Source organism: Harmonia axyridis, chromosome 5, assembly GCF_914767665.1.
Source record: "Harmonia axyridis chromosome 5, icHarAxyr1.1, whole genome shotgun sequence".
Classification (NCBI taxonomy): Eukaryota; Metazoa; Arthropoda; class Insecta; order Coleoptera; family Coccinellidae; genus Harmonia; species Harmonia axyridis.
In genome coordinates this window covers 19,689,442-19,708,505 of record NC_059505.1, presented here as the reverse complement: position 1 = coordinate 19,708,505, position 19,064 = coordinate 19,689,442, and the positions used below count along the sequence as shown (strand labels likewise).

The 19,064-nt window shown below is 38.7% G+C and overlaps 1 protein-coding gene across 7 annotated transcripts in view; it reads left to right on the top strand.

The window, feature by feature from the left end:
* Nucleotides 1–19,064, top strand: part of LOC123679983 (multidrug resistance-associated protein 1-like) — a 398,343-nt gene that overhangs the window by 50,722 nt on the left and 328,557 nt on the right. For 6 of the 7 annotated variants that reach the window (XM_045617593.1, XM_045617595.1, XM_045617597.1 and 3 more), the window contains one exon: nt 11,677–11,922. In XM_045617593.1, the coding sequence (XP_045473549.1) occupies nt 11,677–11,922 (246 nt within the window). Of the gene's footprint in view, nt 1–2,112; nt 2,539–11,676; nt 11,923–19,064 lie in introns of those variants that run through there. The other variant, XM_045617596.1, reaches the window with a different exon arrangement.

The window sequence follows — 19,064 nt, the reverse complement described above, 5'->3', positions numbered from 1 at the left end:
TTTTACAGCTACCTAAATACCACAATCCCATCCAAAAGGCTAAGAAAATCGATCAAAAAAGCTGCAGCCGAATACCGCATCAAGATCAAGGACAAAAACTTCGTGGAGCGGATAACAGTATTGATGGACAAACACAAACAGAAGATAAAGGCTTTGGGAAATAGACTCAGACGTTACAACGAAAGAGTGTTGCGATACCAGAACAACCAGCTGTTCTACAAAAATCAGAGGCAATTCTACCGTAACCTTGAAGCTGGACCGAAAGCACACTCAGAACCACCAAAACTCGATGAGATGCACGGCTACTGGAATAACATCTGGGCTGACGATGAGCCTCACAGCAAGAGGTTTGTAACAGAAAATATCAGATCCAACACGCCTGAGTATAGTATGCAGCCAACCCGAGTCTCTGAACAAGATCTTAACTATGTACTGAAAAAATTGAGTAATTGGTCGGCCCCAGGAGTGGACAAAATCCACAATTATTGGTGGAAGCATTTCTCTAGCTTGAAACCTGCTTTGAGATCTGCTCTGCAAGAGGCATTGGATGACCCAACTAAGATCCCTGAGTTTTTCACCCTGGGTGTTACTAATATGCTACCAAAAGAGAATGGTGCCCAGGACCCAAAAAAATATAGACCAATTACCTGCTTACCTACTATATATAAGATATTAACAGGCATCATAACCCGTCATCTGTGGAAACACGTTAATACAAACAACATACTTGCAAAAGAACAAAATGGATGTCGTAGGAATGCAATGAGCTGTAAGGAGCTCCTGGTATTTGATAGCGTTATCACTAAGCAAGCCAGTAGAAAGTTACGCAATTTATCCATGGCATGGATAGACTATAAGAAGGCCTTCGACTCCGTGCCTCATTCCTGGCTGCTTGAGGTCTTGAAACTATATGGTGTCTCCGAACAGGTAGTGAATTTGCTTGAACATCTCATGCGAAACCTGGCGCACAAATCTCATTGTAAAAACAACGAATGGGGAGTACAAAACGGCTGAAATAAAAATCAAACGAGGCATCTTTCAGGGGGATACTCTGAGTCCCTTGTGGTTTTGTCTGGCATTGAACCCACTCAGTCAAATGCTCAACCACAACAAATATGGGTACATACTTGACAGACTGCGCAATGTCAGAATCAGCCACAGTCTATATATGGACGATTTGAAACTGTACGCCCGCAATGCGGAAGAGCTCAAGAAGCTGCTCAGCATCGTCAAATCCTTCAGTCGAGCAATACGTATGGAAATGGGAGTGGAAAAATGCGCGGTGATTCATGTCAAACGTGGAAAGATCATAGAAGGTGACAGTAATATACTTACCGGCGAGGAGGAGCTGCCCCATCTAGGCCCGCAAGAATCGTATAAATATCTTGGCATACAACAAGCGCTCGAGATAAGGTCCAAGGACATGAAGAGCTCCCTGAAAGAAAAACTATTGAAAAGACTGCGGCTTGTATTGAAGGCGAAACTTAACTCTGGAGCGCTGTTCGGTGCAATAAACTCGTGGGTACTACCTAGCGTGGTGTACTCGTTTGGTGTAATAGGATGGTCCCGAACTGAAATCGATGAACTCAGCACAAAAATAAGAACAACGTTAACAAAATTTGGCGTCCACCACCCGCACGCCTCCGTTAACAGATTATACATCCCACGAAAAGAAGGTGGCAGAGGCATGCAACACCTAGCTATAGCATATGACCGAGTAGTGAGCAGCCTCAGAGAATATTTCTTGAATAACAACAACTCACCTTTAAAAAAGACAATATGCGAAGCGGATGAAAACATTACACCATTGCATTTGTCATCTGCAACTACGTCACTGCTGGGTGTTACTGTGGAAAAACTCCGAGAGGAATGGTACTCTAAGCCATTGCATGGCAGGTACCCCAAAAACCTGAAAAGTAAATCAGTGAATGAAAAGGAATCGACAACTTACCTTACATCTGGGTACCTGTTTCCCGAGACTGAAGGCCGAATTCTAGCAGTGCAGGACCAGGTTGTTGGCACTAGAGCTTTCCTAAAACGCATCGCGGGGCAGAACTTACCAACCGATCAATGCAGGAGATGCAACCGGGCTACTGAACATATTCAGCATATTACTTCCTCTTGCCCAATATTGGCTCCAAGAGAATACCTGGAACGTCACAACGCAGTTTGTAAGATATATCACCAGGCAATCGGAAGATCTATTGGATTAATAAAGGATATAGTCCAAAATCATACTTACCTGCCGAGTGAGGTTCTGGAGAACGATAGATACAAGCTGTACTGGGACACATCAATAATAACCGATAGGCCAGTACAGCACAACAGACCCGATATCGTCCTGTTGGATCGGGAAAAAAGTGAGGTCAAGATCATCGATGTAACAATCCCCGCGGATGATAATATGGAGAGAGCGTACACCGATAGATTATCGCCGAGCTCGTACATATGCACGCGTATATTACACTGTTCTGATATATATATTATTCGCAAAGTTAAGTGTTGTTATTTTAGAATCTGGAAAAGTATATGCCTTCTGTAAGTACACTTCGTATAACATTTTTGAGGTTGCACATTATTCCCCGAACGATTTTGTCCGCACTTCTTTGGGCGTGATTTCATTTGTTTATTTACCTCAGGGCTCCTTATCATTAAGTCGAACATCTGACTGATGTTGGGAGTTCCCTTGATAAAGGAAACCACACACGCTCCTTCAAATATCCACTAATTGTCTTAGCTGTGTTTTTCACCTGTTCCATCCGTGGCCTTTTTTCTGTGTGTCAAGTTTGAGCCTCCCTGACGGGCCACAGAGGAGTGAAGCGTGTGTCCTTGTTTTTTTTTCGTCCTTTTTTCCCTTCCTTTTTGCTGTGTTCCTGGATAACAGTTTTTTGCGATGGCTGGCAAAGTGTGCTTCTGCTGCAAACAATCTTTCGCGGAACATTTAATTGTTACCTGCAATATTTGTCGCAACACTTTCGGTAATTCCTGTACCGGAATGAGTGCCTCTGAAGTTCGAGTTGTTAACTCGAAAAAAGCCATTTCATGGTCGTGTAAGAGCTGCGAGAGGATGGGAAATGATTTAAATTCATTGAAGGGAGTTATTGTGGCGCTTCAGCAGGAGGTTAAGGATCTCAAGATTGCATTGGAGAGTGTTCAGTGTGATGCCAACACTATGTTGAGTGACGAAACTTTTGAGCAGATAATGTTAGAGTTCGATAATCGTCAACAACGTAAGAACAACATCGTTCTTTTCGGTCTGCAAGAGCAGCCATCTAATATTTCAGGGGAGGAATCTAGAGTTCAAGATAATCATAAGGTTACAGAGGTCGTAACCTATTTATCGAAAGATGTCTCTAATGTGAGTAGCCTGAAAATAATGCGAATTGGTAAGCCTAATAGAACTACAAATAAACCTAGACCTGTGAAAATAACTCTTTCAAATGCTGCTCATGTACGATCTGTTCTGAAAAATTCGAAGAATCTCAGAAAAAGTCCTCAATATTCACATCTCTCAATTTCATCAGATAAAACACCTCGACAGCAATTATTCTATCAAAAAGTCAAATCTGATTTGGAGAAACGTAGAGCTGACGGAGAGAGTATACAGTTGAAGTTCGTACATGGGGTTCCAACAATTGTACCTCAGGGAAACTGACCTCGCCCGATTGCAGTCAATTTGGGATCAACTGCTTTTACCAAAATGTGCGTGGGCTTAATACAAAGACAAATGACTTGTTGTGTTCGGTGTCGGCTAGTGATTTTGATGTGATTTGTTTCAGTGAAACGTGGTTAAACAGTGGGGTTTTCACTGAGGATAAGATTACACAGGATCCCTCCTCCTTCTGGTCTTTTATTAATGAGAAGAAGGGTAACTCCAGAATTCCTGGTGAGATGAGACAGAGCGGAGAAATTTATAGTGGGCCCACGTCTATCGCTAATGTCTTTGCGGAATATTTTGGTTCGGTATATGATCCTGTTGTGGACCGTGATCAATTTGATATATACGATACTAGTAGTCAGGATGCGATTCGAATTAACTCAATAACACAAGACCAAATAATTGTCGCTGCCAAGAAACTCTCTAATAAACTTACATCTGGTCCTGATGGAATACCAAGTTTTATTGTAAAGGATTGTATTTGTGCGCTGTCGCATCCATTGGAGCATATATTCAATCTCATCTTGAGCGAGGCCACCTTTCCTAAAACATGGAAGCTGGCCAAGATTGTACCAGTCTTGAAGAAAGGGGACCCTTCGGTTGTTTGTAACTACAGACCAATTTCTATTCTGTCCAACCTCTCCAAATTATTTGAAATTATTGTCTACAATAATATTTATCCAGCCATAAGGAGTCATATTAAGATTGAGCAGCATGGGTTCATAGCGAGGAGATCTTGCGCAAGCAATTTGACGGTATTTTCCCAGTATATTTGCGAAGTGCTCGATTCCGGTGGACAGGTGGATACAGTATACACAGACTTTCAGAAGGCTTTTGACAAGGTTGCACATGATCATCTTATAACGAAATTATACAATAAGTTTAGCTTTTCCGAGAGCCTTGTCAAACTGTTTCGTTCGTACCTGGTTGATCGACGTCAGTTCGTCCAGCTGGAGGGTGTACGGTCATCTGAGTTTATACCCACTTCTGGAATACCTCAGGGCTCCAATCTTGGGCCCCTCCTATTTATTTTGTTTGTGAATGATCTGATGGATGATCTTGAATTGCCGCATCTGATGTTCGCGGACGATTTAAAATTATATTATAAAATTCAGTCACTGGAAGACTGTGTTCAACTTCAGCTCGAGCTGGATAGTGTTGCCAAGTGGTGTGGGGATAATCTTTTGAGTTTGAATATTTCAAAATGTAGTGTTGTTACCTACACAAGGAAAAAAGATATGCTGAGATATGAATATTTCGTCGGGGATCAAGTTCTGTCTCGAGTTGATGGTGTGAAAGACCTTGGTGTGGTTTTTGATCAGAAGTTTACTTTCATTCCACATATCTCCCAACTCATTTCATCTGCTTCGAGAACATATGGATTCATTGCTCGTAATGGAAAATATTTCAGCAATACTTCAACATTTTTGAGTCTCTTTCATTCACTCATCCGAAGTAAGTTGGAGTATGGCGGCATTATTTGGCATCCTGTTTATTTTTGCCATCAATACCACCTTGAGGCCGTTCAGAGAAGGTTTTTGAAATTCTTAGTTTGGAGGGTGGATAGGGTTTATCCACCAAGAGGATTCGACCATGGTGCATTGTTACGTCGATTCAATGTGGTTTCGCTGCAGGATAGGAGAGGAATTTTGTGTCTCAGATTCCTATACAAACTACTGCACAACAGTATAGATTGCCCACCTCTTCTGGCTGCTTTGGGATTCCGCGTTCCAAGACCTGCGTCCCGTGCGGTGGAGTTATTCCACTTGGAGACACCCAGGACCAATTCTTTGATACAGTCCCCCATTTGGTTCATGGAGTCTACTTTCAACTCAGTTGCGAGAGAGTGTGACATTCACTTTGATTCGTTGGCGTGTATTGTCGATAAATATGTAACGGGGTTAGATTGAATGTATATGATTGTATTTTTTTATATTTTTGGTATACGGTTATCTTCTTGCTCTTGAGATATTATATTGGTTATCAGTGTTGATTTTTGATGTGTCATGTATTGAAGCTAATTTAGATTATTGTAAATCGATATTGTCGGTTCATTTCTGTATTTTTTTTTGTTTTTTTCATCTCATTCTGCACTGTAGCTTGGTTTTTTTATTACTTGGTTAATTATTTTCTGTAATTGGGTGTTTACCTGTTGAAAATAAAAATAAAGATCATATTATATAAACTTACCAAGTATCATGACCTTGCATTTGAGATGAAGGAGATATATAGGCTGAAAACAACATCTGTCATCCCCCTAATTCTGTCTGTGAATGGGTTGGTCGAATCACATCTGCTGGAAAATACCCTAAGGCTAGGAATCGAGGAGAAACTCGTCAGCCTGGCTCAAAAGGAAGTCATGCTGGGAACGGCCAGAACAGTGAGGAAGTTCCTGACAAGCCTGTGAGAGTATCTTGGCACCTATGCTCGGCACTCTCACTTACCAACCCGTGTAGGCGGTGGAGAACAAAAAAAAAAAAAAAAAAAATATATATATATATATATTCGGCAGGTGGTCTATCCTCATTAGGACTCAGAGGATCTCGCCTTGGTGCTAGCACCCGGCGAATCTAATTGAACCCACGAGAGTGTGAAAAAAAAAAAAAAAAATATATATATATATATATATATATATATATATATATATATATATATATATATATACAGGGTGAGTCTTTGACTTGTACATATATTTCAACCGAAGATTCCTGAGGTCAAAAGAAACACTTTTTTCCTTTATAGTTTTTTCCGATTCGGCCCGGTTACAAAGATACAGGCTGTTGAAAATCGATAAAAAAATGTGATTTTCAGCTATATCTCGTAAATGGTTCTATAGAAGGAAATGATTTTTGAAATATAGCTTTTCCTTGATGTGATACATCTTCTCCGAACACAAGATTCCCTACACATCTTTTAGTTTCTTCATTATGAACATTACATCACATAAAAATACCAGAAATTCGAAGAACCCAACTCTTAAAAGTAATTTGAACGTTCATTGAACAATATTTGGCCAATTTGGAAAATAAAAGTACTCTTCATATTTTCTCCTACAAAGCGCCGTTTTCGAGTAACTTGATCTTAAAAAAAAAAAATTATCTGTGAAATTCGAAAAATTGGGTACTTTGGCTAAATGCAACTCTGTTCTGTTGTGGAAAAAAAACCACAGAAATGAATATTTACTATGATGTCATGTCTCAGATTTTCGAATTGAAGTACTAGCCAACTTGGTTTGAAAATGAAGTTATTTGAATAAGCTCACCTCAACTCTTCTATTTGATTACAAATTACTTTGACACAGCTCTTATAAAAAGTAGATACTTCATTAAAATCAACATCCTATTTTGAAAAGTCCAGATTTCCCATAAAGCCCATGTTTAAAAAAGTTTTCACAAAATAGTCCCATTATAATGACAACAGTCAATATCCCACAAAAGACTGCTGCTATCGAACAATACTGTATTCTTCGAGGGTCATTCAAACTCACATCGAAACATACCACTAAGTACATACTAGACAAATTTTCATGTGATTGAGATTAAATACTTTTATTCTTTTGCTATTCCATAAATTCATCCTAGAGCATATGATTGACATACTTCCAAGAGTGCCATAATTGTTTTAATATGAAAACAAATAGGTGAGTTGAAAGAAACAGGATATTCAACTGTGGATATTTATATTGAATGCTTCTCATTTATTTTCAATGGCAAAATCAAGAAGAATCAAGTAGTAGAGTTGGCTATAATGTAGGTACATATTATAGAACAAATTTGATTACAAGTGGAGTCTAACATTTTCCATTGATTACAGAGCCATAAAACTTCATTTCCATATTTTCACACTGATGGCTCCAAAAATATTGAAGCAGATCATTATTTTTATTTTTATGAGATAGTTGGAACAAATCAAATGCTTCATTTCATAAAGGAATTACTTTCTATCAGAATGCACACTTATTTATTTTGTATCCACACAATTATTTTGGAAATTGTTTTTAAATTTCTTGAAAATATGTATGGAACTTCAATATTCTGTTGGGTTTCTTCAAATCTTCGATGATTTTCATTTTATGCAAATATCATAAGACAATAACAGTGTAAACTGTAAATGAATATTTTACATTTTAGGTTAGAAGTTAGAACATAGATAATTCGAACTGCTGTGTTTAAATTTGCAACACTCGAAATTTGAGGTTCAAACTTAAAACCACAGACTACTAGTCTGTGTTAGAACTGTCATAGATGAATATTATTTATTTGAGAATGTAAGGTTAAATTGCAATTCTACGAAATTGAAATAAACAACGATATATTATAAATGCGATATAATAAATGAATGGATATGAATTATGAATATCAGAGCTAAGCTAATATGGGTGGTAGCGAGCTCAATTCGTTATGATTGTCGAAAATGAAATAGAAAATCAAGAGAAAAATATTTAATCTTTATCGTCAGTGAAATTGGAATAACTCATTTATTGTATTATAAATACTACTTTCTCAACAAATGGAATGTTAAAAGTGAGTTTATGATGGTTTTTCCAATTTAGTAGCTTATTTCCAAGTTTCAAATTGTAGATCTTATAATTGCGAAAACTTCGGTGTTCCGGTTACCAGGGGTGAATTAGCTCATTATGAAAATTTAAAATGGCTATATCTTTTTAACAGGGCCGAATCGGAAAAAATGGTAAATGAAAAAAGTGTTTCTTTTGACCTCGAGAATCTTCGGTTAAAATATATGTACAAGTCAAAGACTCACCCTGTATATATATATATATATATATATATATATATATATATATATATATATATATATATATATATATATATATATATATATATATATATATATATATATATATAAGGGGTGTTGGAAAAGAGAAATAAACCTTTGTTTATTAATTACTTTAGGAAATTATCACATTCTCTATATATATATATATATATTTTTTTTTTTTTAACCACCTTTATAGGGTATGGCTTGAGGAGCGAGAATGCCGGGCCGAGTTGGCCAAGGCATTGTTACTCACATATATATATATATATATATATATATATATATATATATATATATATATAAGTAGGGGTGATTTGGGTATCTAGGCAATTTGAAATGATCAACAATCTATCGTCTGTTCATCTATATTTCGAACCAAGGTGCGGTTCTTCTTCAGGATGCTAAAATCACACAAATTACAAAATCAAGAGTTGGAAAGCTGCAAAAACAACTCATGCTTACATCCGACAAGACAGTATTATCAATGCTAATAAGTATATCAACAAAGGTCTTCTGCTCATAAAAATTACAATAAACCAAAAAGAAAGGAAAGAAACGCTATCACAATGAATCTGTCAAAATTATAGGTTAACATTCACAGACAAGGGAACACAGAGAAAACAACAATGCAGGAAGTGACATAAAGTCATGTTTGTCTAGATGGCCTACGATCTAAGGATAATAAATAACTATATATAACACTTAAATTCTTTAAGTCAATCTTCTTATTAATATTATTTTCATTTTTGTTTATGAAACACATTTCAAATTTTGGTACTAGACTCAAGATAACCTCAACTTCGGTGGGAATTTGTGTAATAGTGAGATTGCAAAGCCATTCATCTCTGATTTGGATGGACTGGATTTTGTGTTTCTTTGGTGCAAGAAACCTTTTTTCAAGAAGCTTCTTGTTGTTGGAAAACACTCTCTTGTATGATCGGTTCCTTCTGTCGTTATTGGCAACATCTGTCGTTCTGCAATGGAGCAAGAAGTTCCTTCTACATGCTAACTTTGCTAATTTGGTGTTCAAATGAGCCCATAGTTTCATCTGTTCAGACGTAGTTCTACCATACGTTAAATCTACGTCATCAAAGAAACCCATTTCTGTATAATGCAGTAAGAGAATTATTTGCCGAATAAAGTAAGGAGGGGTGATTTGGGTATCTAGGCAATTTGAAATGATCAACAATGTATCGTCTGTTCATCTTCTGTTCTTCTTCAGGGCTTCTGCAAAAGATCAATAATATACAATTAATAAATAACAAATTTTAGAAAACAAACAAATTTACTCACTGAATGTGAGGTTTTACATGGATAACATCTGCCACAAACGTTGTAACCAATAAAAACGAAAAGTTATATTCTGATTTCATAGGAATTCTCCGAAAACACGTCAACTAAATCTATTTTACAATTTAAAAACTCTTCCGGTTGATAATCTTATTTATACACAATTTAGTAACTCTCATCTAAGATAACACAATAATATCACTTGATTTTTGATGGTTATGTTTCTGTTATTATAGAAAACTAGTCTCTCACTCCTCTATGTTCCTTGTCTTCTTTATTCATCTATTGGGCCGTCATAAAAAGGTTCCATTTTTATCCTTTCTAACAAATAGCTGTATATAGAGCTTAATTTGTTCGTATCTGTCTTTTTATTTATGGTTTCATCTTCTTTGTTTATGTTAATCATTTCGTGAATCAATCTTTTTTGATAATTTCTCTCTGTTTTGAGTACGTCAACACCTTCAAAATTCACATGATGGTCCAGATTATGCGCATGAGCAGCCAATGCACATCTCTCTGGGTATTTTCTTATGTCCGATCTATGTAGCGCCACTCTACTTTTCAGCCATTGGGAGGTATGTCCTATATAACATTTGTCGCAAGTCTCACACTTTATTTTATAAACGACATTAATTTGGAAGGATGTTGGAATGGGGTCCTTTATTTTGGTTACATTATTGTGTTATCTTAGATGAGAGTTACTAAATTGTGTATAAATAAGATTATCAACCGGAAGAGTTTTTAAATTGTAAAATAGATTTAGTTGACGTGTTTTCGGAGAATTCCTATGAAATCAGAATATAACTTTTCGTTTTTATTGGTTACAACGTTTGTGGCAGATGTTATCCATGTAAAACCTCACATTCAGTGAGTAAATTTGTTTGTTTTCTAAAATTTGTTATTTATTAATTGTATATTATTGATCTTTTGCAGAAGCCCTGAAGAAGCATTAAATTAATGCGAAAGCTTGGCATAGAATAAAGCGTAGTCAATCATTTACTCCCAAAACCCGAGCCTAAAGACCCTTAAATTTCATTCAATATATATATATATATATATATGGCCTTGGTAGTGAGTCGATACGGCTCTTTTCTACAGAGCTTACCCATTATGGTGATTGAAAAATAAAATGTATATATATATATATATATATATATATATGTATATATATATATATATATATATATATATATATATATATATATATATATATATATATATATATATATATATATATATATATATATATATATATATATATATATATATATATATATATATATATATATATATATATATATATATATTTTATTTTTCAATCACCATAATGGGTAAGCTCTGTAGAAAAGAGCCGTGTCGACTCACTACCAAGGCTCTCCTAGGTTGTTGTCAAAACCATCCTGACAATCCTTGTTGTCCACAGTATTACCTCCATTTGAGCTGTGCTGATATATATAGCTAACCATTCAAACAGTTGCGATTTATATCAAATTTTGTTGTACTCTATCACTACAGGAGAAATAGAAATATTGTGTGAATTGAAATAATTTCCAAATACAATATTTTACATATTGAACCAATTGAAAAGTCCCCGGTCTGATGCACAGATGGCAGTGCTAGTATTAAATCCATATGATTTTTGGTTAGCAACAACCTTCAAACGGTAGTTGTCAAGATTTGACAGCTGTCCCACCATTAGTTCGTGAGATATTGCGTTGTGAGTACTTTTGTTATTTGAAAGAAGATGGAAAAAAAGAATTTCGTGTGCTGATAAAATATTGCTTTTTGAAGGGAAAAAATACAGTTGAAGCAAAATCTTGGCTTGATGAAGCCAAGATTCTGCTTCAACTGTATTTTTTGGATATACTGCCTTAGCTGAAAACCAACATTTCAACGTTTTCGAGGAAATCCCTCTGTATTCGAAAATACTTGAGCAATTTAATTTTCAGGTATTAGTTATGGTGCACATTGATATGAATCGAAGGAAGGGATTTGGAACATCTGGAATCCTTTTCATCTATTGGCTTCTATGTGTAATCTGTGATACTTCAACTATATATTCAACAATTCATCGATGGGATAAAAGTGTCTACCAAAAATGGATGAATATTGTTCATTTCATATTATCACTGAGTGAATTTTTTTTGAACTGTTTCGCAGATCGATCAGCATTCCATGTTGGGAATATATCATGGGTGAGTTCTGTGAAATATAGTTTTTAGATGTGGGAATATATTTCTTTGATTCCTATTCAAAATTATTTTTCATGAATACATATGTCAACAAATGAAATAATTCCACTGTGTATCTACTGTCATAAACACTAAACATATCTAAAAATGGTTTGAAAACGATAATATTAAATTTTCATATGTTGTTTGTACCAACTCCAATATTTTGAGATAATCCAAAGGAAGCTGTTTATTGTTTAGGTTGAGATTATCCTTAAAATAGGATCACTTTGATTTTATATTACTGATACTGTATATTTCAAGTGTAAACTTGATACATAACAACTAATTTTCCAATGAAGTTAACAAATTTTTGAACATGGACCGACGGTTACGAAAATAAGTATGAAATTGGGGAAATTTCAATTGACGTTCTATTAATTCTAAAGTATATAGGGTAAGTACAGTTGGTCGCGCGTAAACGCGCGATCCACAAACTGCGCGACTAAAGACACGGAGAAGTCATATACAAATGTTCATATGATCGCGCTACGTTGCGCGTATGACTCCTCTTTATTTTTAGTCGCGCGGAACTTAGCCTTATATCAATAGGTCGTTGGAAATGATCTTACAATACTCGTACATAGACATGTCTTTGAGTGGAGCATTGACTCCAACATAAGAGAGAAAAATGTTAAGCCGTGGGCCTCGTGACCCAAGGCTGACCCAAGGCCTTACATTTTGGACATATTGAACCAATCGAAACATCATTTCGGTCATAAAAATGCTTGAATTTTTAACCGATGATAAGGGGGGCTGAATCACGTGGTCTTAAATGATGTTTCGTTTGGTTCAATATTGTAATGAAGTCTGATTATTCCAATAGAAATGATCAGGCTCCTTCTAAAGAATAATTCAATATTTTCCGTTAAAATTAGCCATTCAGATATATTCTGTACATATTGGAATCAATTTATTAATTGTTCAACGCGATAATGAAAAACTCCATGCCTCATATCTTCAACCGACCAGGATCTCGAATTATTGGATTGAAATAATAAAAGAAATTATTGATTTCGGCGTTTTTGCCACCGATATATTTTTCCAGATGTTAAATTGCGTTTCGCCGAGAGAATTTTCTCGAAAACAAGGTTTTTGTCGACATAGGATTCACGTGGACTGGATTCTTTTACTGTTCCTCCACTGAGTTTATAAAAGGGTGTAACCGACCGAAAATCGGCATTCAGGTTTAGGCCATAGTAGTAGTTGTTATAATTCAGATAGTAATATAGCTTTAGGCCAGCATTTGTTGTAGTTATAATTCAGATTTATTCCATAGTTATCAGTATTCAGATTCAGATTGATATTTAGTCCATAGCAGTATTATTCAGAGTGAATTCAAGTGATATACTAAGAGTGAAATTGGTAGTTGAGCGTTGATAGCCGTAAATTGGATTTAAAAACTTAATAAGAGACAGAATCAAAATGGCAGATGAATGGAACAAGAAATTTCCAGAATCTTCAGATATTGTTATAAAAACCAAAATCGGCTACCTTATCGAATCAAACAATGAAAAAGAAAAAATCTTAAATGCATCAGAAGAAATGAAAACCCAGAAAACCATCACCCAATTCAAATAGTAACCGTACATCCAAGGAAAAGAAAGACCAGAACCACAGTAAACTTTCTCAGTGGTAATAACCGGCGTTGAAAAATCTATACATGATGAAGAAATTAGCGAACATCTTAATAAGATGAATTCGAAGCACAGATTTTGCCGAAGAATCATATCTAGGAATTACAATACGCCCACTACTTACATAAGAATCATCACAGGTGAAGCTACAACATCCGAAAGACTACTCAATGAAGGAATGTTCTTCAAAAATAGGCACTATTTAGTATTCGCAAGTCATCCTCCTGAGCCCACACCAATTCCATGAAACAAGTGCCAAAATTCGATCATATCACAGAAAACTGCACCCAACCATCAAAATGTAACAAATGTCAAGGCGCCCACAAAACATCACAGTGCAAAACCAATCTACCACCTAAGTGCAGTGCCTGCGGTTCTGAAGAACACCAGACATGGTCAGGCAAATGTCCAAAACATCCTAAAAATCCCATCGAAGGTATTCCGAATGCAATCATAAGACCTCTCAATAAAATGACCTGGGAAATAGAAGACATGATGAAATCGTAAATACATATATGAGAAAACTGAACAAGCCCAAAAACATAAACAGGGAGGAACTACTGCAGAAACTAAAAAGAAGATTCCTGACACAATTTAAAGTAGACACAACTGCAGTTTTTTCAGGTAACCGATTGTATATACTCATGTTCGATGTGGAAGATCAGAACGAACCGTCACCAACAGAACCTATTGACAACAAAATAAACCGCCAAATTCAACTCTAATATTAAAATTCTCTACAACAATATCAAATAGTCATTTACCTAAAAAATATCTGATCAACAACTTTATTGAAGAAAATGAGATATGATGTGCTCTGTTCGTAGAAGCCAAAATAAAAAAGGAACATAACATCTCCTACAGAGATTGCGATAATATTCAGAAGCTAGGACATACAGTTACCAATACTCGAGGCGGTAGTATAGTACAGTGCCACCCCAAACTGAAAATGGGAAAGAGCAATTCACCTAGTCTAAATAACAACCTCAATGAAGTAACACATTTCACAATCCCTTTTAAAAATGATAAACTACACATTATTATTATTATTATTAGTTGAACTGGGGTCGTTTTGCTTCGGTAAGCCTTCCGGGAACTGCGACCATGCAGATCTTTTGTTCACTACCCTACTCATTCATAGAAACCCAGGGAGGTCGTCAACGACGTTAATAAAATTGACAACCTCCCTAGGGGCCTTGGCCGTTACCTCTCTGGTATCCAGGACCGGCTTGCCCATGTGAATGGTTCTTAGGCCAGCCAGCTCTGGACACTTGCATATCAAGTGTTCAGCCGTTTCTACTTCCGATCCAAAGAGCCTGCAAATCTCGTCTGCTGACTTTCCCATACGGTACAAATGATGCTTGTACCGACAGTGCCCCGTCAGCAGTCCCACCATCACCCGAAGATCTGCTCGCGACAGTTTCAGGAGCTTTTGGTGTAGGTAGGTGAAATCTTCACGAGTTTCTTTGCCTGAGCAAGTCTAGGAGTGTTAGTCCAGTGGATTGTCCTACTGTTCAACTCCCATAGCTGGACCGCAGCTTTGTATTGGTCTTTTCCTATCCCACAGAAAAGATCAGGTCCAGCAGGTCTTAACCTTGATGCACTTTTTGCAAGTTCATCCGCTCTTTCATTTCCTTCAACCCCACAGTGCCCTGGTACCCATAGTAGAGTCACTTTATTTCCTCTGGCCAGTTGCTTTATGGTGTTACGGCACTCCCAAGTCAGCTGAGACCGCTGACAGCACGATTCCAGGGATCTCAGCGTGATTTGGCTGTCCGTGGTGATGTAGATATGCGCCTCCTTGAGGTTCATTTTGAGACACTCCTGGGCGCATACATAAACAGCCATTATCTTGGTCTGTAGAATCGAGGGCTCACTTCCAGGGCTTTAGAGATCCTCAGTCTAGGTCCATATATCCCAATGCCTGTGCCCTTCTCTGTTTTTGATCCATCTGTGAACCATATGGATGACTTTTTGTCCAGACGATTTATGAGACTTATTGCACTATGACGGTCATTTATAACCGTTTCAATGGGCGTTTCAAAATCGTAGGTAGTTGGCATAATATCTGATGTTTTTGCGAGGAGGTTTGAATCTAGTTGATTCAGTATCCTCATATGTCCAACCCAGTTTCCAGGAAGGAGCTTTCCATCAAGGGAAATTCTTATTGCTTCGAGCAGGCTACATTTTCTCACATGTAGGTGTAAGGGAGGCAAGCCTATTATGACCTCCAGCGCTGCCGTGGGAGCTTTGCGCATAGCTCTTGTGACACCAATACATGCCAGCCTTTGCAGTTTCTGCAACCTGATGCGGTTTTTGTCCACCATGCTAAAAATGCATAGGTGACAATAGGGCGTACCACTCGGCGTACCACCGCTGTGTATAACCACAGTACCATTTTCGGTTTCACTCCCCATGTCTTTCCAAAGAGTCTTTTGCATGCCCACATAGCCGCCGTGGCTCTGGAAAGAGTCTTATCTATATGTTTCCCCCAGTTTAGTTTACTGTCCAGGATAACACCTAGATATTTACACTCACTAGAGAAGTGCAGAGTCTGACCATTTAAGACCAGAGCTCTGAGTTCGAAATTGATTCATCTAGTGAACGGGATTATTGATGTTTTCTTTTCAATAATTCTGAGAGCAAGTTGCATTCGGCTACTTATTGGGCCCCCATGCTTGCCTCTAACAGTCACCACTATGTCGTCGGCGTAAGCCTGGACGTTAAAGCCGCCTGTTGTAAGCCTCTCCAAGAGGCCATCCATGACCAAGCTCCACAGCAGGGGTGATAGAACCCCTCCCTGAGGGCATCCCCTGCACGTCAGCACAGTCACTTCGGTTTCTCCCAGATAGGCTGTAACGGTTCGTCCTTTCAACATAGCTGATATCCACTTAACAGTGGAGGGTTCTATCCCTTTCCTTTCGGCTGCATTGCATATGGAGGTATGTCAAAGGCCCCTCCGATATCACCGAACATCGCAAGCAGAATCTCCTTTGCGTTGAGGGTGCCTTCCACCTCTCTAAGAAGATGACGAAGGGCGTCTACACTACATCTACCCGCCCTATAAGCAAACTGTTTGCTGTGAAGTTTTAAACTTCCCCTTTAATTATTGTCCATTATTTTCTCCATGATCTTCAGGAGAAAGGAGGTGAGGCATATGGGTCGATAGGATTTAGGCTCCGGGGAGCCTTTTCTACCCTCTTTGGATATGAATACTACCCTCGCCTCCCTCCATAATTTCGGGATATAGCCCCTTGTAAAGCTGGCCTTAAAGAGCTCAGTTATCGGGGCTATAAGCACTTCAGCATCTTTCTGAAGCATGGCTGGAAAAATACCATCCATGCCTGCTGATTTGAAGGGCTGAAAGCTCTTTATCGCCCATTCAATTCTTTCTGGTGTGAAAAGTCTACCAGCTTTCTGAGAATCCCACCTGGTGGGGTTGTAAACTTCCCCAGCGGGGGCCCCATCTTCACTGCTAATCTGCCTGGAGCCAGGAAAGTGAGTCTCTAATAGAGCTCTTAGGCTCTCTTGAGGATCATTCGTAAATTCCCCACATGGCTTCTTTATTTGGCCAATTGGGTTAGAGTGATCCTTAGATAGTACCTTTTGAAGTCTAGCTGCTAGGGCTGTTTTATCTATTCCCCCACAGAAGCTTTTCCAGGACTGCCTTTTGGCTTTCCTGACCTCTTTGTTGTAGTTGGTCAGGGCTAGTCTGTTGGCATTCCAGCTGCCTTCTCGCTTAGCCTTATTGAAGGCTTTTCTAGCAGTTTTCTTGAGGTTTTCAAGATGATTGTTCCACCAGGGGACGTCTCTGGAGATCGTTTTCTTCCTGAGTGGACAACTGTTTTCGAATGCCCTCTTCAGACATGATGTGAAGTGAGCAGAGGCGTTCTCCAGATCCTCATTGGAGCTGATGTTGTATTTCAGGTCCTTCAGTTCAGAACTTATGTGGGCTATGTAAAGTTCCCAGTCTGTCTTCCTGCACTCAACATCAGCTGAAGCAGTTGCTTCAACGTTGAATTCTATTGCCATATGGTCTGACATGGATGGTTCTTCTGAGACTCTCCTGTTCTTGACCATCCCCGCAATAAAAGGTGTCGCCAGTGTAAGGTCAATTACTTTCCTTTTGATTGCATTAATGAAGGTTGGACTATTACCCACATTCACTATCTCTATGTTAGTAGAAAATAGAAAATCGAGCAAATCCTCACCTCTATGATTTATATCTGCGCTGCCCCATACTTTGTGGTGTGCGTTCGCATCGCAGCCCAGAATCAGTTGTTTCTTCTCCATGCGGCACCATTCGATGAGGCGTTGTACTTCCTCCGGTGGTGGGCTGATGGCGCCTCCTGGAAAATATCCTGAGGCGATAACCAGCTGCCTCTTGATGCTCTCAGTTCGCACCCCAACCAATGCCGCAGCAAGATCCCTTGTCAGGAACTCTGTAAGTGGAAGACAGGTAAGTCCCCTTCTAAGTATTATTAGGGCTCTTGGACTTACTGAATAATCACAGTATATCGTCTTATATACTTTGTTTGGTAGGCCTCTTACTTGGCCTCCATTGATCCAGGGCTCTTGAATCAGCCCTATATCAACATGCCTTCTAGATGTTCTCCAGCATAAGGCACTAGAGGCTGCCTTTGAGTGCTGGAGGTTTATCTGAAGGCATGTCAGACATCTGCCCCTTATGAGGTTGGATGTCCGCTAGGCTTTTCGGAAGGGACCGCAGGTTTTTCCCCGTCGGACCCCTCCTTATTACGCCTTTGCGGACCAGCCTTCCCCCCAGAGCTGGTGGTCGGTTTTGTGGCCTCTTCATTACCTGGAGGCTTCACCACCTTCTTCTTTACCTCTCCTTTGGACCTTTTCGGCAACGGACCAGAGGTTGAGGCCTGAGGTGCTTCTCTCCTCTCGGCCATTTTCTTTGGTCCTCCAAGGCGATGATTTGTCTGACCAAAAAAGAAGTTTATCCGCCAATTTTTCGCTCTGAGTCTCTCGACCGATGCTCTATCAGCCAAGATGACAATCTCGAGCATGGGTCCTTCCCCTTCGAAGGACTCTTCAGCTGGAGGTTTTTGAGCCCTGCGTTCTGATTCTCTACCGCCTTGAGAATTTTCTCAGTGGAGAGATCATGGCTGTCGGGGAGATATCCGACCAGGATCTCCGGGTGAGGCAATTCTGCCTCTTCGGCTATCCTCAGGTCAGCTCCCTCCCAGATTCCACATGTCGGTATATCAGGCATGAATGTGCTGATCCCTTGCATACCTGGCATCGTATACACCGTGCAATACCCCAAGCCACGACACTACAGCAGGGTATGGGGAGTCGCACCACATTGGTCAGTGTCAGTCGATCACTGTCCAACTCTCGCCCCGAGGAGGCTGCGGTGAACCATGCCAGCACAGACCTTGGCATGGCTGGGGTCGACTTATCTCCCGAGAGCTAAACTGCACATATTTTTGATATACATAC